The sequence below is a fragment of the Vigna angularis genome, chromosome 9 (assembly GCF_016808095.1).
Source record: "Vigna angularis cultivar LongXiaoDou No.4 chromosome 9, ASM1680809v1, whole genome shotgun sequence".
NCBI lineage: Eukaryota > Viridiplantae > Streptophyta > Magnoliopsida > Fabales > Fabaceae > Vigna > Vigna angularis.
Window position 1 is genome coordinate 14,918,344 of NC_068978.1, and position 27,236 is coordinate 14,945,579.

The 27,236-nt window shown below is 36.9% G+C and overlaps 4 protein-coding genes across 7 annotated transcripts; 2 read left to right on the top strand and 2 right to left on the bottom strand.

The window, feature by feature from the left end:
* Positions 1-871: 871 nt before the first annotated feature.
* On the bottom strand, positions 872-7,261 carry LOC108346995 (uncharacterized). Of its 4 annotated transcripts, none has more exons than XM_017586081.2 (10): positions 6,709-7,261; positions 5,658-5,826; positions 2,527-2,930; positions 2,358-2,439; positions 2,190-2,279; positions 1,978-2,103; positions 1,763-1,891; positions 1,578-1,681; positions 1,372-1,462; positions 872-1,291 (listed from the first exon to the last, which is right to left on the bottom strand). In XM_017586081.2, the coding sequence occupies exons 2-10, from the start codon at positions 5,751-5,753 to the stop codon at positions 1,157-1,159; spliced, it is 1,257 nt and encodes a 418-aa protein (XP_017441570.1). In that variant the 5' UTR covers positions 5,754-5,826; positions 6,709-7,261; the 3' UTR covers positions 872-1,156. The 4 variants fall into 4 exon arrangements, with proteins under 4 accessions (XP_017441570.1, XP_017441571.1, XP_017441569.1 ...); XM_017586082.2 differs by having other exon boundaries at positions 2,527-2,912; positions 5,658-5,830; XM_017586080.2 differs by having other exon boundaries at positions 5,658-5,830.
* A 2,317-nt stretch (positions 7,262-9,578) lies between these two features.
* Positions 9,579-12,245, top strand: LOC128193884 (uncharacterized). The gene is made up of 11 exons (XM_052868075.1): positions 9,579-9,850; positions 9,938-10,121; positions 10,209-10,334; positions 10,434-10,927; positions 11,021-11,102; positions 11,190-11,279; positions 11,363-11,485; positions 11,574-11,702; positions 11,768-11,871; positions 11,969-12,059; positions 12,144-12,245. The coding sequence occupies exons 1-11, from the start codon at positions 9,579-9,581 to the stop codon at positions 12,243-12,245; spliced, it is 1,797 nt and encodes a 598-aa protein (XP_052724035.1).
* Positions 12,246-14,128: 1,883 nt separating this feature from the next.
* LOC128193885 (uncharacterized) lies at positions 14,129-15,232 on the bottom strand. The gene is made up of 5 exons (XM_052868076.1): positions 14,974-15,232; positions 14,827-14,888; positions 14,559-14,660; positions 14,396-14,461; positions 14,129-14,305 (listed from the first exon to the last, which is right to left on the bottom strand). Exons 1-5 carry the CDS (start codon positions 15,230-15,232, stop codon positions 14,129-14,131), a joined length of 666 nt encoding a protein of 221 aa, XP_052724036.1.
* Positions 15,233-16,139: 907 nt separating this feature from the next.
* On the top strand, positions 16,140-20,435 carry LOC128193886 (protein FAR1-RELATED SEQUENCE 5-like). Its single transcript, XM_052868077.1, has 4 exons — positions 16,140-18,293; positions 18,386-18,460; positions 19,720-20,073; positions 20,160-20,435. Exons 1-4 carry the CDS (start codon positions 16,140-16,142, stop codon positions 20,433-20,435), a joined length of 2,859 nt encoding a protein of 952 aa, XP_052724037.1.
* Positions 20,436-27,236: the final 6,801 nt, after the last annotated feature.

Genomic DNA, 27,236 nt, shown 5'->3' on the forward strand with positions numbered 1-27,236 from the left:
TAACCAAATTTTTGTTAAGTTTATTTTACATTTTAAACATGTTTAGGATATCATTTGAGTTGTTTACTCAGTTTAATACATTTTTATTTCAACATTAGTTAAGAAACGTATTTGAAACGTTAAATAAATTTAACATTTGGTTAAAATGATTAAATCCACAAATTTCTAAAATTAAGAAACTAAATTGATTCAGTTTCAAAGAGATACTAATTTTAATTTTTATTTAACAAACAAAAAAAATTAATCTTAAACCTTTCCATTTCTTTATATTTGAATGGTTACAAATGATTGAGACTTTTTGGAAACATACTTGAATTATTGTCTATGTAGATCCTAACACAAAAAGTGAGTTAAATCCTTTTAAACAAGTGGTTAAACAGCTTATAGAATTGGTTACATGATCATATGAACATGGAGAAGCATTAGGACTTCATTAACACTGATTATAAACATTTGAATTTCATAATTTAAATGGTTATCAATGATTTCCAATTTTTAAAACTTTATTTATTCTTCATTTAAATTCTAGAACAAAAAAGTAGGTTAAATTTGTTAAAAAAAATAGTTAAAAGGTTATAAACATAGTCAAATTATTATACAAGTTTTTTTTATGATGTATTCTAGTTTTTAACCTTGAAAGACACTTTAACTTCATTAACAATATAAACAAACCTTTGAATTGCAATTGAGTTGATTTGTGTTTACCTATTAGAAATTATTGGAAATCAAACAAGTACACTAAAACAATTACCCAACTTTAGATAAGATATATAGTTTGCATTTTCGATTGGAACATCCCAAAAATAGTCCCTCCAGCTAACCTCTATAAATACCATTAATGCTTAATCACAAATACAAAAACCACATCAAGTAAAACTACAAAAATTTGTCTAACTTGTGATGAAATCTTACAACCCTCGTTATCAACAAACACAAACATATGAACCTAATACAAGGTTGGAACATCATAATCAAGGCTGAATATTACCACATTTGACCCTGCTACAAATTGTGCATCACAACACGCACAATACTCTGACTTGTTATTTTTGTTAGACAACCACAATTACAACACAACTAACGACATTCTTCTTCTTGTGAGCATGTTATTCGTACTCCCATCACACTAAATCCCCTAATCAGACTCATAAGTGCATCATAATGCAAATTGTTCATCATAATACAAATCTTCTACCAAGTTTGCTGACATCAAAGTAGTTGTCTTGTGTTCGTTTAATGGATGCAAGACCCATTGACAGACAAGTCCCCTACGAAACTGTTGAATTTCATCCTGCACATAAATAAAATAACATTAACAATCCATAAACTCAGTCCAATTTTAACAATTTAGATAATTATGCTTATGTTTACCACAGTAAAGTCGGGCATGTGCATTCCATCCCAACTCTTGATTCCATCCCACAACTCCATGTACTTGAGCAAATATATACCACAATCACACCTATTCATAAAGTCAAATATCAAATTTGTTCTTCAACACCTAATGAAACAAATTTACAAAATGAAAATCAATGCTATATCATAAAGTCGAAACTGCAAAAGTTAAGGATACAAACATCATTCTTTGTTGAGGGAGCGGATCATATATAAGTTCAAAATCAGCATCGACAATTGTCCTTGTTGGCAACAACAAACGAAAAAGTTCTTGAAGTTTTTCTTTCTGCAAAACAACAATAACACATAAAAAGTTTCTAAAACCTAAACACGTCACAATCCAATAACTACAAGTTCTATATAATACCATTGCCTCGTCCACACGTTCTCGTTCGGTTGAAGTATCACGACAGGAGTCCAACACAAATATTTTTCTATCCTCCAAATGAAGCACGTAGCAATACCAATGCTTATTCAATATGGTGGGTACAAAGACCTACGCACCATCAACAAAATCATTTGCTTCAATTCCATTTCAGAAAAAGTGACAATTATAATATAGACTTTAATATACATATTTACCAAATCACAACCACAAATTAAACTAATTGGAGTGTTTCTATTCGTGGCCAAGCAACTAAACTCCTTCATTGTCCATTTGCCTACAGACTTTGTTCCGAAGCATCCAACCTTGGCCACAACAATATCCTACCATTCATTTAAACAACAAACATTAGTTTGTATAGTATAGAATGAACCAAACACAACAATAAAAACAAACTCCTTTCACTAACCGAAAAACGTGGTGTAAAAATATAACGCTTAATTCCTACACCTTTTTCTAACTCATTTGCCATGAAGAATTTTGCAGCAAAGTACACAACCTATACAAATAATATAATTACATTAATACTCATCAATGCTTTAAATGACAACAAAGTCATCGTTGCTTAAATACTAACCATATTATCAACCCAATTCCTTGACTTCAGTGACTGCAAATTATTACGCTCCAAATACCCATCATACATACTCACCAGTACTCTAAAAAAATTGTTACTTGTCAGCGAAAAGTTTATCCTCCTTAACTTAATTTACGTGAACTATACTATAGAAAATAATTCCACATACCGCTTTCCCTCAGTTAATGAACATCTTTGAACACAAAAATTGTACAATCTCAAGTACAATTTCTTCAACATCGAACCAGACATAGAACAACTCATAGCATCTATATTGAAAGATTTTATTTTTTCCACTCCTTCTACCTCAACGGAAGGATCCTGTTCTGCTGCAATTACACAACTTCCACTTCTAACAAGTTCTTTTAACAAATTTACTTCTGATTCAAGTTTGGCAATTCGTCCCTCCAGCTCTGCATTGCTTTTCTTCAAAGTGTGATGCTCACTTAGTATTTCTTCAATGTTAAAGTCTCCATAATTATCGCACATAGAACCCATTGAAGCAGCTTCCAATGTTTCCGTCACAACAACATGAACTTTATCTCCATCATCTACCTTCAAATTATGAATAATCTGTATCAAAACTCATAAAAATTAACTTCCACACAACATATGTTTATGGATATACCAACCACTCCAAAAAAAAGGAAAAAAAAAAAAAAAACTCCTACCAATTAATATACCAACTATAACAAATCCACCAAACGTAACCACCAAGCTCTACAGCCAAATTAAATTCAAAATTTCTTACCTATGTCTTACCACATTGCAAACCATTCAAGGGAAACTCATCTTCTACACACTAGAAAGTGAGACATGTCCAATATCACAACATAATAAAAAATAAAACAGTAAGTCAGTTCTTTAAACTTATATCTATAACAGCAAAACATAAATTTCACTATTCAACTCTTCCCATCTGCAATATTACAGCGAAACCCACGAGGTGGATTTGGCTACTATTAACTCCTTCAACATAACACTGTGAAGTCCTAGTGAGGTTGTGGTCCAAAAACTTATATACTACCCCACCCCAATCATATTTCCCTAAACATTCAATATCTTCTAATAATTTACCATCCCTCAATTTACACTAAAACAAGTCTGCGGAAAATTTTAATATAGCAAAGAGAGTCATACACTAAACCAGCCACAATATTTCTTCTTTTCATGCAATTTGCTTTATTTATGTCTTCGGTTTTATTAATTCTCTCAATGATTACTCTTGCTTTAATCTTCAATATATAGGCTAATGGCAACTCTTTAGAACTGTTTCTATTTTCAAATTCTTATCATAGAATAAATTTTTTTATTTTCAACAATTAGCTGTTTCGCTAAAGTGGTATTAGTTCTAGCCTTGTAGTAGAAATTAGGTTTAATACGTATTTTGGTCCCTCTTTTCGTAGGGTCTGTTCAAAGTGGTCCTCCTTTTTTTCAAAAGTTCACTAACATCCATACTTTTCGCAAAAACGATGCACGTTAGTCCTTTTTGGTTACGGCGTTAAAAAGACTAACGGCACAGCTGCCCAACTGGCACAAAACTGATGAGTTGTACATTTTTCATTGAGGTGGCACTGTGAATTGGTGATTCATCCTGAAAGCAAAGGATTCATGGTTGTTTTTCCCAAATTAAAAATCAAAGTTAGGGTTGTTGGTGATAAACTCCACCTAAAATCAGTCGTCACTCTCCATCGAGCTCTCTCCACCGCCATCGCGCCACCATCACTGTCTTCATCTCTACTAGAGCGTGTGGGGATTTCTCTTTCCCCAGTTTCTTTGGCGCCTTCCACCATTTTTATGTGCCAATATCACCAATTCAGCACTGTTCAAGCACCGTCAACGCCGCCGCCAGAGGTCTGTGAACACTTCCGTCGTCGTTCCTCTCGTCTCTACTCGAGTCTAATCATTTTCTACGAATGCGACACCAAACCTTTGCTTGGGTTTTTCTTTTTGCAGCGTCGCTGCCATTGGCGCACCTGGTCAGCACCGGGATTGCAACTGGAAACATCACTAGGAACCACCATTGACAAAGCCGCTGAGTCTATTGCTTCATTTCCCCTTTCAATCTTATTGACCGTACTTCACTAGTTTGAATTTGGTTTTGTATGGTATTGGTTGGCGGATCGGTGCGTGGGAGAAAAGTGGTGATGATGGAGGCAGATGTGTTCTCCACTAGAAGAAGATGGGAGATGGAAGATGCAAATTATATGTTCTGGATCCAATGATTTGTGTAGGCCAAGAATTGGTGAAAAAATGAGAATAGAAGAAGAAGAAGAAGGAGTTTTCTTAAGGTGCTGGAGATGATTTCCAGTGTAGGACGAATGAGGTTGGTGAGGGTGAATACGAGTTGTGTGTGATGGAGGAAAAATAGGTTATTGGTGTTGATAGAGAATGGAGAGGGATTGGGCGGAGAAGGTTATCCAGTAAGTGAGTGGGTTCCCCCTGTGAGAGTTTGGCTTGGCGATTGGAAAATGGTAAGAATGGGCGATGGAGGTTGGGGTTCGAAGATGGATTTTTGTGTGTTGATCTGTTATAGCGTGTACGAGAGGGAGGCCGAGGATTCTTGAAGGTGAAGGTCTGATGTTGAGGAGTGGAGAGAGAGAGTGATGGGAGCTGTTACAGGGATGGGTGATGAAGGTGTCCCCTTAGGTGGCCGTAGCGGTGGCCGTAGCGGTGACAGTGGCGGTGGTGGCCGTAGTGATGACAGTGGCGGTGGCCCTGCTGCAACTTCAAGTGCCTACCTATTACGTCATTTTTAATTTTTTAAAATATTTAACAGTGCAACGTGCCACGTATTCATCAAACATAACAGCTCACTCAGATTTGGCCACAGTGGCATCAGCACCGTTAAGTTTTTAACGGCGTCCACGAAAAGGACCGAATTGAACATTTTTAAACAAAATATGGAACCTTACTGAACTTTTTCAAAAAATGGGACCATTTTGAACAAAAACTCCAAAAGTAGGGACCAAAATACGTATTAAACCTAGAAATTATGATTTTAATACCAGTTTAGTTGACTTTTGTTTTGCAGAAAATAAAGTTTCAACTGAACCAGCACGGGAGTTAGACCATTCAAGTCAGCTAAAGCATAGAATTCTAAACTAGCTGCAGCTGCGGTAGCTTTAGTTTACTACTGTTCACCTGTAGTTAGAAGCAATCTTGTAAGTTGAAACCTGTTTTAGCCTGTTCACATTTCATTGGACTGTGACATTGTATAATTTGAAGTTCTATAAACAGGAGTCAACCACAACACAGTTTAAATAGTTCAGTTTTTAATGTACAGTTTCAGTAACTTACTTTTATCATTTTCCAGCAATTGTGTTCCACTTCTTTGCCTTTCAGTAAAATTGCCCTTTTAGATTCTCTGTTGTTCTCTTCAATGTACTCATTCATACCATTTTTCTTTCGGCATTTAATTTAGGCCACCATTTATGCTCCATGGCAAGGTCTTCGATAAAGAAACAAACTGTCTACACAGAAGAATTCATTCAACAAAGTGGTTTGTTTTCTATAATTCTACAAATTTAATTTTACTTTTTAGTTTTTTCATTAAGGATCGAATGCTTATGAGAATTGGACCACTGATTGGTTGTCCTTCCTTCTCACAAAACAAAGACATCAGATTGACCTCTTTGCAATTGAAGCGTGAACAGGATGAGCCAGGTCTTGAATGTTCTTTACACATTACTTCGTTTATTGTTTTCTAATTCACTTACATAGAATTCCATTTCCACTTTTTTTCACCCATTCCAGTTCTAATCATTCTTGTATTGCTTTTAGATCATGCGCATACCATTAGTAGTTTCGATTACCATTCAGTTTTCTGTTATCCATTCATTTCCACTTTCACCAATTTTTAGGCTTTTATGCTTTTTGTTATTTCTAATTTCACTAATTGTCTTGAGGACGAAACTGACTAACACAAAAGGGAGGGGCAAATATTTGCTGGGAAATCGAGACCATAGTTTGGGTTCGACTAAACCAGTCCTTTCACTCAGCTAAACCAGTCTTAGTGGTAGCCTAGCCTAATCTTGACATTTCCCTTCCCCACCATGGGCGGTAAGACAGGATTCTCACTTTACTTAGACTCATAGGGGAGACATCCAAACACAGAACCTGATATGCCAAACACTGGACAGAAGGAGACTTTACATACGATATCATCATCACCTCAGGAACCCACAACAGGGGACAAGTAAAAAATGCATCACAAGTTTTGCAAAAACGAAATCAAGCAATCCCAAATTAATTTCTCTAATCAGAATGTTGAGAAGGTAACCAATTTGGAAAAACTTTCGATCACATATATATCAACCAACAAAAGCAATTACAATATCAAAGCACTTACAGAACCGACGGCGCAACACCACCCTCTGCCTATGCACGGAGATGGCCTCAGGAGAAGGGAACCCACCGCCCAGACCACCACGACCTTTTCCTCAAACCCAACAATGCTGTCGTTAACTGACTTTGTTGAAAAGGGGCACCGCTGAGTCTAGGGAAAACTTCACAATCAACTTCCGGAGAAGGGAATAACACCCAATGTGCTTTGGTCCATGGTTCGCAGAGAGATTGGTGTTGTGGCAGAGATACAAAAGCTTGAAGAAGGTGTGGACTGTGACTATGGTTGTTTGATTTCTTGTGTTGGGATTTCCATGGCAAAGAAATATGATCTTAATCACATTACACTTCGCGAGACACACCACACAACCGCTCTTCTTTCTCTATTCTTCTGGTTTTCTTCTCTCCCCTCTTTCCAGTGTTGCGCATGCCGGACAATGCTGCTCCACCAAAACGGCAAAATTGGTGTGTCTCCTCCAACCGAAAATGCAGAGCTGAAGCGTACTGCAACAACTTTCTTTTAGCTGATATGGAGATCTTCCTTTTTTAAACCGAGTTGATTCGCATATGAGAGAATTAGAGATATCATACCCAGAACAGTAAGTTGACGTTTTCTTATTTTTATTAAAACAATATTTTTAATTTTTAGACATTATTATTTTTGTTTCATTTTTAATTCTATCCAATTCAAAGGAAAATGTATGGTTTTATCTAATAGTATTTTTTAAATTTTCAAATTAAATAAAGAAAATAATTTTTATTTCAAACGATTTTTTTTCATTTTTTCAAGTTAATTTTATTATTATTATTATTATTATTATTATTATTATTATATATATATATATATATATATATATATATATATATATATCTTAACTTTATACTATTATCAGACCAAATTAGTTGTTCACAGTTTACCCAAAACTTCTTGAATGAGATTTGCAATGGTATATTATTGCAACTCAATGTTTTGGAGAAAAAAAAATATTTCTCCTATTATCATTACAAGAAAAAATATTTTTTAAAAATTATTTATACAAAGAAGAGCTTGATTCGGTCTAATTCAAGTAAATTAGGACATTTGTTGATAGAAATTTTTTATAAGAAAAGAATTTTTAAAGAGGAGTAATTGTACTTCATATGATTTTTTAGAAGATCAAGGAACAAAACATATCTATTTAAAGTTAATAATGTTTAATGAAGATTGAAATTTAAATAACATAACTTGCAATTCTCATAGAATAGTTTTTAGCTTCTATTTTTGTAAGTGTAAGTTTTGCATTTTTTTAAAAAAAAAATTGTGTATACTTGTTGGACGAAAAAACAATTGAATTTTCGCTTTTATTACGGGTACAATGTTATTGGACCTTCTTTGTGATGCATAGATTATATATATAGTTATACTTGCATTGTAATAATTTGTAAATATTATTTATATTTGAATTCATCAAAAAAGTAATTATCGTGTTTTTATCTATAGGATAATGATTCTTATTAACAAAATATTTATAGTAAAGTTTTGTTGACTTATTAATCTACTGGATCTACTAGATTATGACATGTCTTTTTTCTTTTATTGTCTTTATTTATATTATATATCAGATTCAAAAACTATCATATATTTTTTTAATAGGATCGTATAATTATATAATGAGTTTTATATATATATAATATTTACAGTCCTAGCTAAATACAAGCTAAAGGAACTAACATCCCAGATGAAAAGAAGAATAGAACTAGGAATGGAGCAAATTGTAGCAAACAACTCTTTCTTAAAAAAATATATATTAAATCTATACCACTCTTACTTTGAATTACTTTGACCAAATATGGGAAGATTAGACTGACAAACATGAAATCGGTAAAGTGTAAGTTCCAATATCACAAGTTATTTGGAATAACTATTGCAATGCATAGTTTTTAACTAAAGGAAAATGATACTCGAACAACCAAATTTGACAACATTTGAACACGGCACACGTGTCAGCGTTCGAGCGGTCCACGTTTTAAAGAGAAAAAGTTGCTGCATTCTGAGAAAACCTACTGCAAGTGTGACGTGGCGAGGGACGGGTACGGGCAGCTTAGGGTGTGCGTTCCAAATTTGAAATGATATTCGTAGAGAGAGAAGCGGGCGCGAACATTGGAGACGCTGAAACGTGACCTAGACAGAGAGACGAGAGAGTTCGAGAAAGGGTTGACGAGCGACAGAGAGAGACCGAGTCCGCGCCGGAGTGCCGCCGTCCACTGTTGAAGGCCGTGTCGGAGAGATCGAACGCCTCCAGCCCGTTCCGTTTGACGGCGCCACAGCTCCTTCGTCGAGCGCTCGACGCGAACACGGCATCGTCTTTCCTCCGTTCCGGCCCAGCGACCTAGGGAGGCGTTGAAGGTGTCGCATCGTCCCAGGTGGTTCCGTCCCTGTCCCGGAGTGCCGCCGGAGGTTCGCCGGAGTCTCGCCGGAGTGTGGGCTGTCACACATTTGTCCAAAAAGAGGGGTTTTCCGCCACACGTCGTCTTCACTGAAGGTTGGTTTGCTTTTTGATTTTTCAGTGGAATGAATGTTGAATACATGGATCATGTTGTTATTGGATTGGATTTGGTGTTGTTTTGTTACTCATTTTTATACAAGTGTTGTGGTTAATCTTACATTGTTGTTGTAATTCTGTTCGATTGGTAGTCATGGATTGCAATAACGAAGAAGGTTACAAGAATATAAGTATATTTAACAATACAAAAAGTTTAACCTTTCTTTCAAAACAGGGTATAATGGTTTAATTGTTTGAAAATGAATTGTAGTTGCGGTTGCGGGCATGGAGTGACACAAAACCGATAGTGGACCTTAATTCCATACTACGCGACAGTCATAGGACACGGATCGAAATGACTCCATTCAAGTGGTGTGTTTATATGAACAGTCCAATTGACTTCTGCACTCCTTTGTTGAAGGAAATGGTTAGACGTTGGGTTAGCCGCAACGAATCTTTTGTTTTGAAGCAAACAATGGCACCATTTACAGTAGGCGATGTTTGCATGGGTTTAGGGTTGGGTGTTGGTGGTTTAGATGTAAATTTTGATGATGACTTTGATGCTGTTGTTTGTCATCAATTTTCGTCAAAGTCATTCACTGTAAAAGATGTCATACATAGGATAAAGTTGTTAATACAAAATAATGAGACAGATGTTGATTGTGTTTGTCGTTTGTATATTTTAGTTTGTTTTATTGTTTTCTACTTTCCTAGACATTCAAAGGCAGTTAGTAACATGCCTTTTAGAGTATTAGATAACATTGATAATTTGTACGAATATAATTGGGCAAAAGCTGTGCACACATTTGTCCTAAATAGTTTAGGAAATGCTTCAAGGAAGATAAGGCAAGGTGACATAAGGGACCTCGGTCTTAGTGGGAATGTTGCCGTGTTGCAGGTAAGAAATTGAAAATTTTATTACGTTTGATGTGGGCATAATTTGTTTATTATATGATTAATGTTTTGGTTAATATTTGTTTTTTAGCTATGGGTGGTCGAACGTTTGGGTTTAGCGAACGGTGCACATGACATTGTCTTCCCGCGAATAATGAATTGGCGTTCGCTTAAGTTAAGGTGTAACAAAATAGAGGAATTGTTTAAACGGAAAGAGGTAAGTTAGGTGTTATTTTAATTGACATTTTTTTGATATGTAGTACATGAATTGTGTAATTTTGTTATTAAATGATTACTTACATAAGGATGTTTATAGATATGTTGGGAGTGGTTTTTGCGGGACGAGGACCGTCAAAACTCAATCATTTGTGTGGCCCTTCATTTGGAAGAAGGGTCAATAGCGGAAGATGATGGAGATGAGTTAGGGTTAAGTTGGGAACAAGTGGTCATGAAGAAAATCGAAGACAACCAAAGAAAAATGGTTGCAATGGATAAAGATTTAAGAAGTTTGGCTACATTGGTAGGTGTTGGGAAGGAAGATTATGAGAAAGGGAATGATGGTAAAGAAGAGGATGGTGATGTTCATGGTCATGGTGGGGCACATGGGGAAGGGCAATGTTTTCAAACATTCACGTATAGTGATGTGGGTGGTTGTTGCTCAAGACTGAAGGATGACGTTGAGGACGTTATGGATATTGGACCTGTTGTAAGCACTATGCCACTACATGATGACACTGAGGATGATAATTTATTGAATGTAAATCGAACACAGTTGTACAACATGGTGATTCCGTTTAAACTTCCTTGGAGGTAATGAATTTCACACTTTGACAATTCTTAAATTCCATTTATTAATAGTGTGATGATGAAACATGTTGACTTATGTCATATTTTTGTTTGAAGGGTTGTTTCTGAAATTTCCGGTCAAACATTTGGAACCCAAGAGTGTTATTCTTTTGGACCTAGGATGCAGGTTGGCAACACGGTAATAATGAAATTTGATGTGTGAATTTATGATTTATTTTAAATGTGATTTGAATTGTATAGTATTAAGAAGTTGTTGGTTCTGTAGGGGATTTTGTTTGCCACATCAGTGTTCATGTTCTTTGAAAGAAGGAGCACTGGAGTAGTGAAAAGGATATGTTTTAGTCCATTATATGCGGTAGGTTAAAATATTAGTTGTTTTATGCTCCTAATAATCTATTAACATGAGAAATGAAAGCTAACCGTGTCAGTTCCTTGCAGACCCATGTTTTAATTGAGTCAAGAAAGAGAAAGAGTAATCGGAAAGTTTGGACATTGAATGACTACTCTCACTACTTCCAGTCTAATATCATCGGATTTGATGACATTGTTAATGCCGAATTTGTTAGTGCAATTACATTTCATTTAAGTTATGTGGAGAGTATGTTTATGGTTATTAGTAGTTGATGGTGTGATATTATTTTTGTTGTAGTTGTTTGTCCCAATTATCCATGACGGCCATTGGTGGTGCTACGCTGTGAAGATTCCATCATTGGAAATGTTTGCACTGGACTCTTTTGGGCACAAAAGAAAGGAACGACAAAAGATTGACAATGTCATTGTATGTATAGTAATTGATGTTTACTTTGTGATTCCAAATTTATAAGGGAAGTTTGTTGTTTCCAGGCACATAATCTTGCATTGCTTTTTGGACATTTGTTGAATTGTGCGGAAGAGAACAAACCATCATTGGAGGTACAACACTTGCATACTCCAATCCAACCAAACAAGTATGTTTGTAATGTTCATTATTTTAAGTATAATATTTTATTGTATAATTCATATGTTAAATATGATAGTGACGTTGTTGGACTTGTTTTGATGTAGTTTTGATTGTGGAGTAATTGTTTTGAAAATTATGGAGTTGTGGGATGGCATTGACAAATATGAAAGAAAGACAATGCCCAGTTACACAACTGTAAGTTGTCTATATTTCTATGTTGTGCATCGTTGATAAAAATGTTGCATTGGATTAATGTTTTGTGCATTATTGTGTTGGCAGGAAGAACTACAACAAGTTAGGGAGCATTATGTATGTCAATGGATTTTGGATGTGGACAACGTCCGGAGGAATGAAGTCTTGGAAGATTTAGGCATGTTGTAGAATGTAGGGGATTAATGATGTTTGAACAGTTGTTGATACATTTGATATTTATGTATTGGTTGCACATCCAATCTGAATTTTGAAAATTTTGAGAAGGAAATATATTTGGTAGTTCAAATTAAGTGATTTGAACTTATTTGACTTTCATGTGCAAAACGTTTTATCCAGGTACGTATTGGTCCTGTGTGTCCAAAGAATTATGCCAAAGTAAGGACTTATTTTGACTTTCGTAACAGTTGTGGTCCTGCAGCTGGACCGTTACCAATTGAGGTTGGTGTGGGACGATTTTGTTAATAAAATGACTAATCATTGTATCGAAGTGAATGACAAACACAAGCAATGAGGGAAAATGTTAGGGCCTGGCCAGTTTACGAGAGAAGAAGATATAGGAGGGAGAGAGAAGGGGACCGTACGGGAGAGGACAGTGGCCGAACGGTTGAAAGGGAGGAGCACGATGAACGAACGAGAAGGGGAAAACAAAGACAGTTGAGCGAGCGGAGCGAGGACGAGCGTCCTGAGCAAGTGGAGGTAACAAGGAGTGCGGACGAGCGTCCTAAGCGACGACCGAGGACGAGCGTCCTGAGCGAGTGGAAGCAAGAAGGGCTGAACGAGCGGAGCGACACGACATTAGGCACCCGTAAATGATTGTGGTCTACGAAGTTGACCTTTGTGTGCAAAAACTTATACGTAAGTCCCCACTTATTTACCCTATGGTACCCGTTCTGGTGGTGCAATATAAGCGTCAGTAATTGAGCTTGCAGTGGCACAAATTTCTTAATAAATTAAGAAATAATTGTTTCGAAATTGATGACAAACAGAAGGAATGATATGTGAGGACATTAGGCACCCACTTATTTACCCATTGATGACTGTGGTCTACGAAATTGACCTTTCTGTGCAAAAACTTATATGTAAGTCCCCACTTATTTACTCTGTGGTACCCGTTCTGGTGGTGCAATATAAGCGTTAGCAATTGAGCTTACAGTGGCACGAATTTGTTAATAAATTAAAAAATAATTGTTTCCAAATTGATGACAAACAGAAGGAATGATATGTGAGGACATTAGGCACCCGTAAATGACTGTGGTCTACGAAGTTGACCTTTCTGTGCAAAAAGTTATACGTAAGTCCCCACTTATTTACCCTGTGGTACCCGTTCTGGTGGTGCAGTATAAGCGTTAGCAATTGAGCTTCCAGTGGCACGAATTTGTTAATAAATTAAGAAATAATTGTTTCCAAATTGATGACAAACAGAAGGAATGATATGTGAGGACATTAGGCACCCACTTATTTACCCATTGATGACTGTGGTCTACGAAGTTGGCATGTCTGTGCAAAAAGTGAAACTTAAGTACCCACTAATTTACCCATTGATACCAGTGGAGATCATTAAATAATTGTTTCGAAATTACGTAGAAGTCGAACACATTAGCCAAAATTTAATGAAAACAGCATGACGGAAAACAGAATGTGCGTAAATGTTTAACAAGAAAACGTTCGCATCAGGGACTAACAAGTTTCCTTAGTATGTCGTCTATTTCGTTTGATGAAGTGGGGTTTTGTGGGATGATTAGGACGGACGACTTGGTTGTTGGGTATGTTGTCCTTGCATACAGGCCTTCTAGATATGAATTCAGCTCAATTTGTTTGACATGAACGATGTCGGATGGATCCAATAGCAAATGCTGAAAGCAAAGCAAGGGTAGGTAAGGTGGGTGACAATGATGTCGAACGTAAATTATGGTTATTCATTTCTTTCAATTGTGAATAGGTAACCTTCATTGATATTGAAATAAGTGCATACAGTACGTTACAAAACATAACTAATATTTATGTTAACTAATGCTTGAAATACAAACATAACGTCAATTTGTAAACGCTCATCAATCTTCCATGGTGGTTGTTGTTTTATTATTAGAGCGAGAAGGACAAGCCTTTTCAGATGGACCAACATCTTTGTCTTTGTTGTTGTTTTCGGCACATGGGTTGGGTCGAATTACAGGTCTTGATGAAGCGTTAAGTAGTTCCTCAGTTGGAGGACCTATGTCAGCTTTGAAGACCTACACATTGGTTAAAGTCAATTTAACAATACGACGCCCGTACGTAAACAACAAAATAATTAAGATTTACTTATGAGTTGACCATATTACCTTAACAACGTTCCGGACTGTTATATTCAAATAGTAAATCCTGCCAAAAGAACTCAATGCACCAACCTGTGCGTAAAGACATGTATAACATTTTAAAACAACGAATAAGTTCACGTGGTCCATGATTCTTAAAGGTTATAATTAGAAGTTGTAGTTGGTTTACACTTTGCAATAATAACACAGCACCAACTCCTATATCCGGCCCAAACTCTGGATGCAGAAGGACTTTGTTGTGAACCGAAGCAGACAATGAGGTACTTTGATCCTGTTAGGAAGGAAAACCAAAGAAGTTAACATACCACGCTTTTCACAAAGTTAACAATGTAGACAGTGTGGTAGTTCAATCCTGTTAGTGATAGACCTTGACAACAATTTTCATGTCACCCAATCCATTTGGGTTGCACTCTTTAACAATGCATGCACGGAAGGACATGCATTGACTTAACGCGTTCTAGCTGGGTGACGTTGTTAATGTTGCCATCTTGTACAAGTCCTGCAAACAATATCATACCATTCTTATTCAAAACATTAAACATTTAAACTATATAACCGTGTCCACTGATTATGAAAAAGTTCACCATGGTGTTTAATGAACTTCTCAGCCCATATCCAAGGATTAGATTTGAAATCTCGATCAAATGTTGCCTTTGCAATGTCATTAACAAATTCCTGTGTTGACTTAGGTTCATCTGTTTGCCTGTTTAGCATGGCCGCTTGTACATTTCCAGCAGGTCCTGGTATCAACGTTGCAGTTGAGTTGCACTTTTTTAAGAATGCTTTGAGATCACTGTCGTCTATATCAAGTCCCTCCCATGGCTCTATTCTTTCAAACTGCATCGTTGAAAACGAATTAGGTTATGCATGGCCCAACGAAAAAACAATAAACTTGTAGTTAAAGGATAAGCAACTGTACCTGACGTCGAAACTACTTTGAAGAGGTATGCCAATAGGAAATCGAAAGCTGTATTATATAGAGGAATATAATATTATAATATTGACTTAAATGGCCATAATTACACTTCAAACCTTTTTCACACAAGTGACGCAGGGATAACTTAACAATTGAATAATCATATAATAATATTATATTATTTTGAAATGACGTTTGTCCAGCTAAAACCCTTAATTGGCTTGTCATGCAATTAATGTCTAGGCGTTCCAGCCGATGGAGTTTCCCGCCCATCCACGAACTTCCATTTAATGCAGTATAAAGCCAAATAAACCCGGCCTTTTGTCATTAATTTGTTTGTTCGCATTACTCACCTTTTGTCATTCAAGAATTACAGTGTATGGCCGAAAGCAACAGCTTCCGTGTATGAAGTTGGTAAGACATTGAAGAGCATTTAATCCCAGCAAGTTGTTCAGACATTGAAGAGCATTTAATCCCCAGGAGCTTGGCCGTTGGACCTTGGTGGGATATTGAAGGCCATTTATTGAAGCGGTTGTGAAAGGACGTTCCTTCTCTTAGTAAGTTAATGTTTTACTGATTTCAAATGATATGCCTTGTATTAAACAGTTATTTTCTGGTTGATTGAACAAAGAAAAATATTGTCTTTTGTTACAATATTGTTTGAAAGTTGCAAATACAACAAATTTTTCGTTATGAGAAAGTGTGGGCATGAACATTAGTGGTGCCGGAATATGAAATATGTTGTTGTCATGTTTTAATGATTGATTTCATTAACCTTTGACGTCCATGTGATGTTGGACTAGGCGTTGCTTTTGAATGTGTTTGTCACGTATTATGGCGTGTGAAGAAGTAGCTTGTGCGGTGAACAACGATTCCACTGAGAATGTGAACGATATTGTCCCTAAAATTCATATGTGGTTTGATACAATTGAAGAGGTTAAAAGTTTTTACACTGACTATGCTGTGAGGAGTGGTTTTGGTGTTCGGATAAGGACTTCTAGGAGAAATAAGAACAACGACTTAATCTTCCTTAAATTAGTTTGCTCTAGGGAAGGGAAGTACCTAACTTCCATTGCTCCAGAATGGAAAACCCAGCCAACTCAGAAAAACCAATGTCCAGCTGGAATAACTGTTGTTATGAAAGAAGGAAGATGGCAGGTGAGAACAGTTGTTATTGAACACAGCCATGACATGTGTCCAAATAACTCCAACCTTATACGTGGTAATCGAAGAATTAATATGCATGCGAAGCACACCCTTAATATCAATGATAATTCTGGTGTTCGCATTAACAAAAGTTTCATATCTTTGGTGAATGAGGCCGGTGGGTTTGAAAATATGCAATTCGTGGAACGTGATGCCCGTAATTACATTGGACAGCAGAGAAGAACTCTTTGTAAGGAAGGTGATGGCCAAACACTTTTAAGATATTTTTCAAGAATGAGAGAATTAAACAATGATTTTTTCTATGATATGGAAATGGGCGACGACAACCGAATAAGCAGTGTCTTTTGGGCCGATGCACGAAGTCGCGCAGCATGTGTAGATTTTGGTGATGTTGTGTCGTTTGACACAACCTACCTAACAAACAAATATGATATGCCATTTGCACCATTTGTTGGTGTTAATCATCATGGTCATTCAATATTACTGGGTTGTGCTTTGATTTCTACAGAGGACACTAGGACATTCACATGGTTATTTTCAACTTGGCTTAGATGTATGTCAAACAAGGGTCCTCAAGGTATCGTGACTGATCAATGCAAGGCAATGTCCAATGCCATAAATCTTGTGTTTCCAAACACAAAACACCGTTGGTGCTTGTGGCACATAATGAAAAAAATACCTGAGAAGTTGCAAGGCTACAAATGCTATAAAGCAATCAAAAGTGAACTTAAGAGGCTTGTGTATGACACAGTCAGTTATGAAGACTTTGAGTTAGGCTGGGCAAATTTTATGTCATGTCAAGGGTTAGAGAATAATGATTGGCTAAATTCATTGTATGCAGATAGACAACGATGGGTTCCTTGTTATATGAAACATCAATTTTGGGCGGGAATGTCAACTACCCAACGAAGTGAGGGCATGAATGCATTCTTTGATGGATTCATAAATTCAAGTACAACACTTCAACAATTTGTGCAGCAGTACGATAACGCCCTGCGACAAAAAGCGCAAAAAGAACTTGAGGCCGATTTTTCTTCAATGAATACGACTCTACCATGCGGATCTCAATCTCTTATTGAAAGACAATACCAAACCGAGTACACACAGGCCAAATTTGTGGAAGTTCAAAACGAATTTCGGTCACGCATGAACTGCTTCATTAAAAACATGACAAAAGAAGGTACAATAACTAGGTACACTGTTAAAGAAGACGTCATATGGGAGGGTGAGTGTCGTTCAAAATTTCATGTAGTAGTCTTTGATCCTGTGACAACCGACACTCACTGCAGTTGCCAACTATTTGAGTTTAGGGGAATCTTGTGTAGACATTCGTTATTGGTCCTAGGGCAGGAAGATGTGCGTAATGTACCAACAAAATATGTTTTGCGTAGGTGGAGCAAAAACGTCCGTAGAAGACATACTCTCATTAAAGCATCTTACACCAACAACATTGAAGACCGTAAGATGCAAAGGTACCAAGCTTTGTGTAAGTGTTTCTATGACATCGCAGAGGTTGCTTGTGATTCTGAGACTGCATCTGATAACTTGCTGTCGGATTTAAACTGTATAGCCAAAACTTTGGGTGTATGTACATCAACGACATTGTCGATGGTCAATGATGCCTCTCACATGGATGGACGTCTGCATTGTAATGAAGACGTTCGACCTAGTTCTGAAATTGACGGCTTACTTGTGCGCAGTCCTGTAGCTGTCAAACGCAAAGGCCGACCCAGGACAAAAAGGTTGCAATCAACAGTTGAAAAAATTACAAAAAAGAAAAAGTCCCATGCTACTAAAACCAAACATGCAAGGAATTCCAATGTCAGTAACAGACACACATTTCGTTTGTTTTGATGTACTTTCTTAGTAATCAACTTCATTGATTTAAACCTTGACTACTACTCTTATTTCAGGATACAAGTAACCAAGACATAACGGATGTCCACAATGTTCAGGAACTTCCAAATGAGGATATGTTTGAATCTCAAGTCACCCAATCAGAATTCATGTCTTTATTGACATCCGGAGAATGCATCGTTCACAATGATGACTTTTCACCAAATACTTATACACACCTTTAACCCATGCACTGTGGGTATAAACTTATTTTTTGGGGTATGTATGGTGTTCAATATTATGTGTGTCCTTACATTGAAATAAATAACATTAATGTATTACTTGGTTACATTTATTTTTCATGAATATGGTTACTGAGGAATGTTTAATACCGAACCATGTGTTGAATACCGAACGCTGTCCACATGAATTCGCATAAAGCTAAGCATGGACACCGAACGTCCTCCAAAATGAACGTCAACGAACGAGCGTCAACGAACAACCGTCAACGACCGACCGTTAAATCACTACCCACTCTTGAGTTCAAGCTTCCACTTACGCGGACCACTACAAAACGTTCGTTAACGAACGCTCTGCCGTAGTAACTGCCGAACGAGTTCACAGATTTAGTTAACACAGCGCTCGTTGGTAACTTCCATAGCGTTCCTTGACGGCTACGAACGTTCAGCAGTTGACGTACTGTTTACGTTGATTTGACCGTTGCCATGCACTTTGTTGCATTTTTATATCGTTGGTTAAGACGGCGTTCGTTAACAGGCCGTTCCTGAAGAGGTCGTTCGTTATCCATGGTAACCGTTCGACCCATTTTTAGAGCCGTTCGGTTTCTGAACTTGGTTCTTAGGACCGTCCTTATTTGGCGCCCGTTCCGAAATATTCTTATTCCGACAACGTTCGTTCTCAATGTTAGTAGCGTTCGTTCTTAATGTGGTTTTTATTCCTCTATTATCCATTTAATGTACCCCAACCACCACGTCATAAACTATTACGACTCATTTATTATGAAATAAATGGTTGTTGAAACGGTTCAACACATTTACTGCTTCGTGGAACGGATTCAAATTCCACATCTCCCAATGCCATTCAACGTTCTTGTAACCAACCAATTAATTTACTCTACCAATTCATTGGACACGTCTGACGGTGAACTGTTCTGACTTTTCGTGAAACCTCTTCATTGTGTATATATATTTGTGGTTTAGGGTTGGGTAAATGGAAAGAGCCAAACATATTGGTTTTGCTATTTCAAGTTATGGCTGCCTCAACCTCCGCTCTAACATTACGAGTGTTGTGGAAATTTGGATCCATCCACTTTTCTCATTCAGTAAGCATGTTCTTCTTAATTAATTTCTTCTCATGAAAGTGACCTTATACTTGGAAAAAATTTGTGCAGGACATTGGGTACGTTGATAGGCACTTTGTTGCGGCCTTTCAAAATGAATTAGGACCGACATGGTCCTTGCTCGACAACAATGGTCACACGCATGTGGTGACTTATAACATGGATACCGTCAATCCAAGAATAACTAATGGTTGGGGTCAAATGAGAAACATATACCCTGAAAGATTGAATGATTCCCACATAAGCTTCGACTATGTGGGTAATAATAATTTCCATATCACCATATATTTCGATGCTTGCTCCCAAGAGCGTAGGGAATCCTTCATTTATGATGGTACCAATTATCCTGATACGTCATTGTTTTCGGTGAAGTTGACAAAATCACAAGCACGGGGAAGTCATTTGGTATGTCCTCACTAATTTTTTTTTTCTAATATATAGTTGTCATAAATTGGACAATGTGATTTACTTCATTTTTGTTACTGCCACAGGACTTGCAAATTGCATTTGGGAATCTTATCCGGAGCAAAGGCTTGACACAGGTTATGCTCCTTGGACAGAAGGACGGCGTCATGTGTAGTGTTTTGGTTTCTGTCACTCGTAATTCCACAAAGTTTGGCAAAGGATGGAAGGAATTTTGCACGGAATATGGGTTGAAGGAGGGAGACGTGCTAGTCTTTGAGGTTAACAATCTTGGAAATGACATTTTAGTTGAAGTTTATATTAATGGATGTCTCTGTACTGTGATACATCCAATCTCAGTGTAAACCATAATGTACATTACGAATTCATGTTACTGTCTTTGAATTTTTATGATCTAATGAAAATGCAATTATTACTTATTTCTGTCAACCACGTTGGTCTTCATACAATTGATGTACTTCAACTTCAATAATTTTGACTTAACTTCATTTGTTAAGGTAAAAAAGAATAAATTAATTAATTCATTAAAACCATTGCAATAAAACATTTGTTGTCAAAATGATCACTAACATTTCCCATTTACTGAATAAGATAGTAATAAATAATGAAAAGTAAATAATATTTTGGAACATGAACTAAAACATTCTAACAAACAAAAGGTTTATTACTATAATTTTCTTAACCTTTTACACATCAAAACACATTCAAAGAACTTGATTTAATGTTCATCCCACTTCATTTGAACTCCCTGCTTCTGTCATAAACTATTACAGACAACAAGAATGAAATCATGACAATTCAAAAAAGGATTCCAATGTTTTCAAAATTAAAACAACTATTTCAACATGATTCCAAACATGATAACATTATCTAAAACTGAAATTCGTAATGTAATACAACTTATTGAGGTACTCATTTTTTTCTTCTAACACCTGCAGTATAAGGACTTCTTTTTACGACACTCTTAACCCGTATTCGGGGTTGCGCTTTCATACGATCATACATTGTGCTTTGTTGCATTTGAAATCCACGTTCAACCACAGGGGTTTGCTGGTCATGCTGAACCGGTGTACTTTGACAACCATCTTCACTTCCCCACAACGGTTCTTCCACAAATTCTTCATTCTTATCTTCATTTTTTGCTTCTACCAACTTTCTTAAATCGTTAATACTGCTTTGCATGTCCGCGATTACCCGTGTTTGATCTTGTACAACAAAAATTAATTTTTCCCTATCTCCTCTATTTTGCTTCTTAAATGGAATACCAAATTTCTCACAAGCGTCTTTCACCATACCATAACAAAGCTCCTCTTTGGACACACCAACATCAATAACAACCTGCAATGTCATTAACAATTTTTGTTTCATAATAACACAAATCATAAATAACTTTGCACCTTCCTGTAATCAACAACTACTCACTGATCCCTTTGCCAAAGCAGTTTTGATAAACTTATCCCCAATATTCATATCAATCCAATTCAACAACCTTGGGAATTTTGTTACCCGTGTACTGTAAATGGACTTCGATGTCACAAAATGGTGACAAAACCATACCTGGAAATGTTTAATCCATCAACTAAGACAATAAAAATTATTCAAACAATAAACAATGATTGTCTTTCACTAACAATTACATAACAAACACGTACCTGCAACAGGTAAGCACATCCTTGAACATGAATATGGCTTTTGGTTGTTTCATTCTTCATTGTTGTTGAAGCACTACACACACTTTCAACAAAGTACTGAAAAACTAAACTGCCCCAATTGTACTTAGCCACACACCCCAACTCCCAAACAAGGTCAAAAATGATTGGAAACACTACTCCACTTCGATTCGGAAGCAAGAACTCTGATATCCCTACCAATATATACAAGCTGCAAAAATGTTCTATTGGAAAATTTTCATGTTCCTCTAACAAAAAGTCATATACCATGCTGACATCCACTTTTCCCTCAGGGAAGTACTCCCTACAAACACTACGATGCCCAACTTTATTTAAATCTATCACTTCACCAACAATAGGCAACCCTAACGACAGACACACATCAAATTCAGTAAACTTAATAACTTTGCCCCCAAAATAAAACCCACTCATGTTATCTACCCATTGACCACATAACTTAGATAATAAATTCCGACCTATCTTAATACAACTTGGCAAGTATAACAACCAACCAAAAACATTGTTCTCAATGTAACCCTTGTGCTCAATAGTCAACCGTTCATTCAAAACACCTATCATCTTGGTTCTGCAGTAGTGTCTGAACACTAACTGCATACGAAGTCATTGTCGCAACCGGAAATCACGACGGGACGACGATCCAAAAAAAGAAACGGGTTTTTAGAAAAAGAGATTTTGGAGTCGCCACCATAGTTTATTCTGGAAAACTACGGAAAAACCATAAAATAATAAGACACGGTCCACGAAAACCAGATTCTGGGTTCGGGAGTCGGTTACGCGTGGGGAAGGTGTTAGCACCCCACAACGCCTGCCCTAAGGCAGTACCTTTAACTAAATGCACGAATATGATGTGGTTTTCAAAATGTTTAACTATCCCCTAAAATAAAATTCTAAATAAACAAAACATATTTTTTAGTTTTTTTGGGCCCGACAAGGATTGACCTTGCTCCTACGTATTCTCATTCAAAATGAGAAATCAGGGTTACGTAGTTCTTTTTGAAAATGCTTGAGAGATTTGTTTGAGAAATTGATTGAAAGATTTGTCTGAGAAATTGATTGAAATATTTGTCTGAGAAATTGATTGAAAGATTTGTCTTGAAATGATTTTGGGATTTTTGGGAAGTGAACCTGACAAGTACTAGCCTTGCTCCTACGTATCTCCACTTTTGATGGAGAATCAAGGATCACGTAGTTCTAGCTAGAAATATTGTTTGTTTGCTTGAAAGTGTTGTTTTTAGTTTTTGAAGATTTTTATATATTTTTTTTGATATTTTCATAAAAGACAGAGAAAGGCTTTTAGCACGAGGACGATGCGAGCGATCACACACGTGCTTAACCTTTAAAACATATTTTTGGTATTTTTTTTTATTTAAGAAAGAGAAAAGGTTTTTAGCACAAGGACGATGCGAGCGATCACACATGTGCTTGACCTTTAAAATATATTTTTGTATTTTTATAAAAGAAAGAGAAAAGGTTTCTAACACAAGGACGATGCGAGCGATCACACATGTGCTTGACCTTTAAAATATATTTTTTGTATTTTTTATAAAAGAAAGATAAAAGGTTTTTAGCACACGGACGATGCGTGCGATCACACATGTGCTTAACCTTTAAAATATTGATTTTTTTGGTATTTTTATAAACAAAAAAGGTTTTTAGCACAAGGACGATGCGTGCGATCACACATGTGCTTAACCTTTAAAATATTTTATTATTTTTTTAAAAGAGAAGAAGAAAAGGTTTTAGCACAAGGACGATGCGTGCGATCACACATGTGCTTAAACCTTAAAAACATTTTTATTATTTCTTATGAAAGTGCATTTAAAAAGTAGATAAATATTTAAAATGGAAACAAAAGAGAAAAAAAGAAAAAAAAACATAAAAATAAAATAAAAGGATAAATAAATAAATAATGAAAATAAAGTAAAAAGTAAAAGGAAAAAATAAAATAAAAGTAAAATAATAAGTAAATAAAAAAGGGGTGCGGAGGTGCTAAATAAGAAACTGGGGTGCTAAACAAAAAAAACGAACTGGACCAAAGCCCAGGCGAAGAGGGGTGCGAGAATGAGAATAAGGGGGCACGGGGAAGAAATTAGTTTTTTTGTTTTTTAGGAACAGAACGCGCCTGAGCGCAGGCCAAGGGAATGGATAGGGGTGTGTGGGTGAGAAACGGAGTGTCTGAACCAAGTTTATTACTAACAACGGACTAGGCCTAAGCCCAAGCGGAAAGGGGTGCAGAATAATTTTTTTATTTTTTTTGAAACGCTGGCCCAGGGCTTGTTTCTGCTCCCTAACCTAGGATTCCCTAGGGGTTTCCTATCCTCCTCCCCATTTGCACATTTCACTCTGAAACACATGAGACCCAAGGTCTCTTCTCTGAGCAAGAATCCCAGGTGAGCATCCCCTACACAGGCGCATGCCGCCGCTCCCGTCCGACCAGTCACGGTGCCACCACCTCCTACCCACCTTGACGTCGTCGGCGATACTACGGCGTCACCGTCCTCTCCTTTTCCTCGCTTCGAAAACGGCAACCCAGGGAGGGGTTCGCCTCTGCCAGTGCAAGCACGCGGGCCGCTTCGAACCAGACCATCGGGAACCTCCTCCGTGGCATCACCAGTAACCACGCGCACTGCCGGAGTCAGCGTCAGCCCAAGCTCCAGTCCGCCAGCTCCTTCTCTTCTCTTTCTCTTCTTCGCTGACAAGGAGGAAATCCTTTTCCCCTTCATTTTTCATACGACACTGCCATTAATCTAACTCTGACAGTTGCCCTCCTTCGTTTGAAATTAGAATTTGCTGCCGACAATTGTTCCCATATTTATTTTCTGTTTTGGGTGTTGGGATGAATTTATGTGATGGGAAACATGGTTGAGGTTAGGAACCGAGTGAGTTCCAAAGGTGTTTTTCTGTGTGTGTGAAAAAAATGAAAATGGCTTTGGGGTTTTTGACAGTTGAAAGATGAAGTTGAAGTTGGGTGGAAGTATGAGGTTCTGTTGAGTGAATGGAGAAATAGAAAGTTTGTGTGTCCCGTGATGGCCAGTGGGAGTTGCAGCAGGGGATGGATGATGATGTGGGCCGTGTCAAGATGGCTGTGGTAGTGGGTGAATATGGAGGATGGGTGTTTGGCCGTGAGGTATAAGGATGAAAAAAAAAATGATGATGGGTATTGGCCGTGAAAATGAAGAGGGAAGGGATGAAGATGATGGGTGATGATGCAACAGTGAACATATACAGTGGAAAGTATTCAAACAACAATCATACGCAAACAGCAACTTCAACAGAGATACGTGTAAGGGCAAATAAACAACAGCATTACTTACTTCTCGAAGATCCGCTTGCTATGGTCAATCCCGTGCTTCCAATGAGTACTCTTTTCCCTTGAGTGGCTGACTTCTCTCTCTCTTTGCGGGTGCAAAAAATGGTGAAAAAACTCCTCGGCAATGGATGATCCAAGATGAAGGCACGGAGCTGTGTAAAAATCCTTTTCTTTTCCTCAAAAACCTCCCACCTCCAATCTGCTCTCCGTGCTTCTTTTGTGTAATTCTCTGTGCCAAATTGCTTGTACTAATTTCGTACGCACCAAATCGCGTCTGCCACCCTGCTCTCTTCCAAAACGTCTCTGCCACCACCTTGGCTTTCTCTAGAAACAGTTTCTGCCCCCTCTTCCCAGTACACACATCCCTCCAAACCAAACATTCTTTTCTTCCTTTTCTCATATCTTTTTTTCTTCTCTTCTTTTTATTTTTTATTTTATTTTTAACCGTATTAATTATATTAAACAAAATAAACTTTAAATAGGTAAAACTAAAGATGAAAATAAAATAAAATAAAAATAGAAAATAAAATAAAAATAGAAAATAAAATAAAATAAAAATAAAAAAAATAAAAAAAATAAAAATAAAAATAAAATAATAAAAATGTAAGAAAAATATATATACATATATATGGAGAAAAATAAGATAATATATGCAAATAAAACTAGGATAATACAAACATAGTAATAATAAAAAAAATAATGAGAAAAGAAATAAATAAATAAATCACAATAAATAAAGAAATAAAAGATAAAAAACGAAAATGAAAGATAAAAAATAAAAATAAGTAAATAATATAATAGACTACAGTAAAACCAAAATAATCAATCCGGACGAAATTGGGTGTTGACAGTCATGCTTACTAATTAAATACAGTCAAACAACAAATGTATGGAAATGAAATACAATCCTACGTACCTTCTTCCTTCTATCACTTCCTTTGTCACTTTGTTCACCAAGTTCTTCCTCCATCACACTACACCAACACAAAAAATGAAATTACATTACACCAACACAATCAACTAAAACAACTAATTGGAAATCATAACAAACATTGTCAGCATTTGTTAAAACACAACAAAAAAGACAACAAAAATATAATAGTCATTAATTAATTCATATAATTCGTGCCACATAAAACAACATTTTCAAACACTCATGCTACAGGAACAGAACTGGTACCTTAGGCAAAATAAGTGGGTACCTGGGTGACAGTTTTTGCTCAACACAGGCAACTGCGTCCACCACTCTGGTTTTCAAACACTCATGCTACAGCAACAGAACTGGTACCTTAGGCAAAATAAGTGGGTACCTGGGTGACAGTTTTTGCTCACCACGGCCAACTACGTCCAGCACTCTGATTTTGGGGTGGCTTGTTTGTTTTCCCTCATTTTATCTACTTCTAAGTAATCGGGGAACACTCATGTTAACATTATTTCATATAATTTGTGCCACATAAAACCACTCTGGTTTTCAAACACTCAAGCTACAGGAACAGAAATGGTACGTTATGCAATATAAGTGGGTACCTGGGTTCCAGTTTTTGCACACCAAGACCACCTACGTCCATCACTCTCATTTTAGGGTGGCTTGTTTGTTTTGCCTCATTTCAGCTACTTCTAAGTAATCTGGGAACAATTTCTTAACATTTTATTAACAAAATCGTCTCCCATAAATATACATTCTCTAGGACCCTAGGTTCACCAACATCACTGCTACCAAACCCAAATGAAGTGGGTTATTAAATTCCATTTTTTGACAGCAAGGCCAACTAGGTCGATGACTACCAATCGAACAGAATTACAGCAACAATGTAAGATTAACCACAGCACTTGTATAAAAATGAGTAATAGAACAACACCAAATCCAATCCAATAACAACATGATCCATGTATTCAACATTCATTCCACTGAAAAATCAAAAAGCAAACCAACCTTCAGTGAAGACGACGTGTGGCGGAAAACCCCTCTTTTTGGACAAATGTGTGACAGCCCACACTCCGGCGAGACTCCGGCGACCCTCCGGCGGCACTCCGGGACAGGGACGGAACCACCTGGGACGATGCGACACCTTCAACGCCTCCCTAGGTCGCTGGGCCGGAACGGAGGAAAGACGATGTCGTGTTCGCGTCGAGCGCTCGACGAA

Coding starts and splice junctions, on each gene's coding strand:
- LOC128193884 (XM_052868075.1), top strand. CDS start 9,579: ATGACTCCATTCAAGTGGTGTGTTTATATGAACAGTCCAATTGACTTC. Junction 11,280..11,362: donor GTTTTAGTCCATTATATGCG/GTAGGTTAAAAT, acceptor AGTTCCTTGCAG/ACCCATGTTTTAATTGAGTC. Junction 11,872..11,968: donor ACTCCAATCCAACCAAACAA/GTATGTTTGTAA, acceptor GTTTTGATGTAG/TTTTGATTGTGGAGTAATTG.
- LOC108346995 (XM_017586081.2), bottom strand. CDS start 5,753: ATGAATGAGTACATTGAAGAGAACAACAGAGAATCTAAAAGGGCAATT. Junction 1,463..1,577: donor CTCCCTCAACAAAGAATGAT/GTTTGTATCCTT, acceptor CTTTATGAATAG/GTGTGATTGTGGTATATATT. Junction 1,292..1,371: donor ACATGCCCGACTTTACTGTG/GTAAACATAAGC, acceptor ATTTATGTGCAG/GATGAAATTCAACAGTTTCG.
- LOC128193886 (XM_052868077.1), top strand. CDS start 16,140: ATGGCGTGTGAAGAAGTAGCTTGTGCGGTGAACAACGATTCCACTGAG. Junction 18,294..18,385: donor AACATGCAAGGAATTCCAAT/GTCAGTAACAGA, acceptor CTCTTATTTCAG/GATACAAGTAACCAAGACAT. Junction 18,461..19,719: donor AGGATATGTTTGAATCTCAA/GTCACCCAATCA, acceptor AAATTTGTGCAG/GACATTGGGTACGTTGATAG.
- LOC128193885 (XM_052868076.1), bottom strand. CDS start 15,232: ATGCAGTTTGAAAGAATAGAGCCATGGGAGGGACTTGATATAGACGAC. Junction 14,889..14,973: donor GAAGTTCATTAAACACCATG/GTGAACTTTTTC, acceptor TATTGTTTGCAG/GACTTGTACAAGATGGCAAC. Junction 14,661..14,826: donor AACGCGTTAAGTCAATGCAT/GTCCTTCCGTGC, acceptor CCTTCCTAACAG/GATCAAAGTACCTCATTGTC.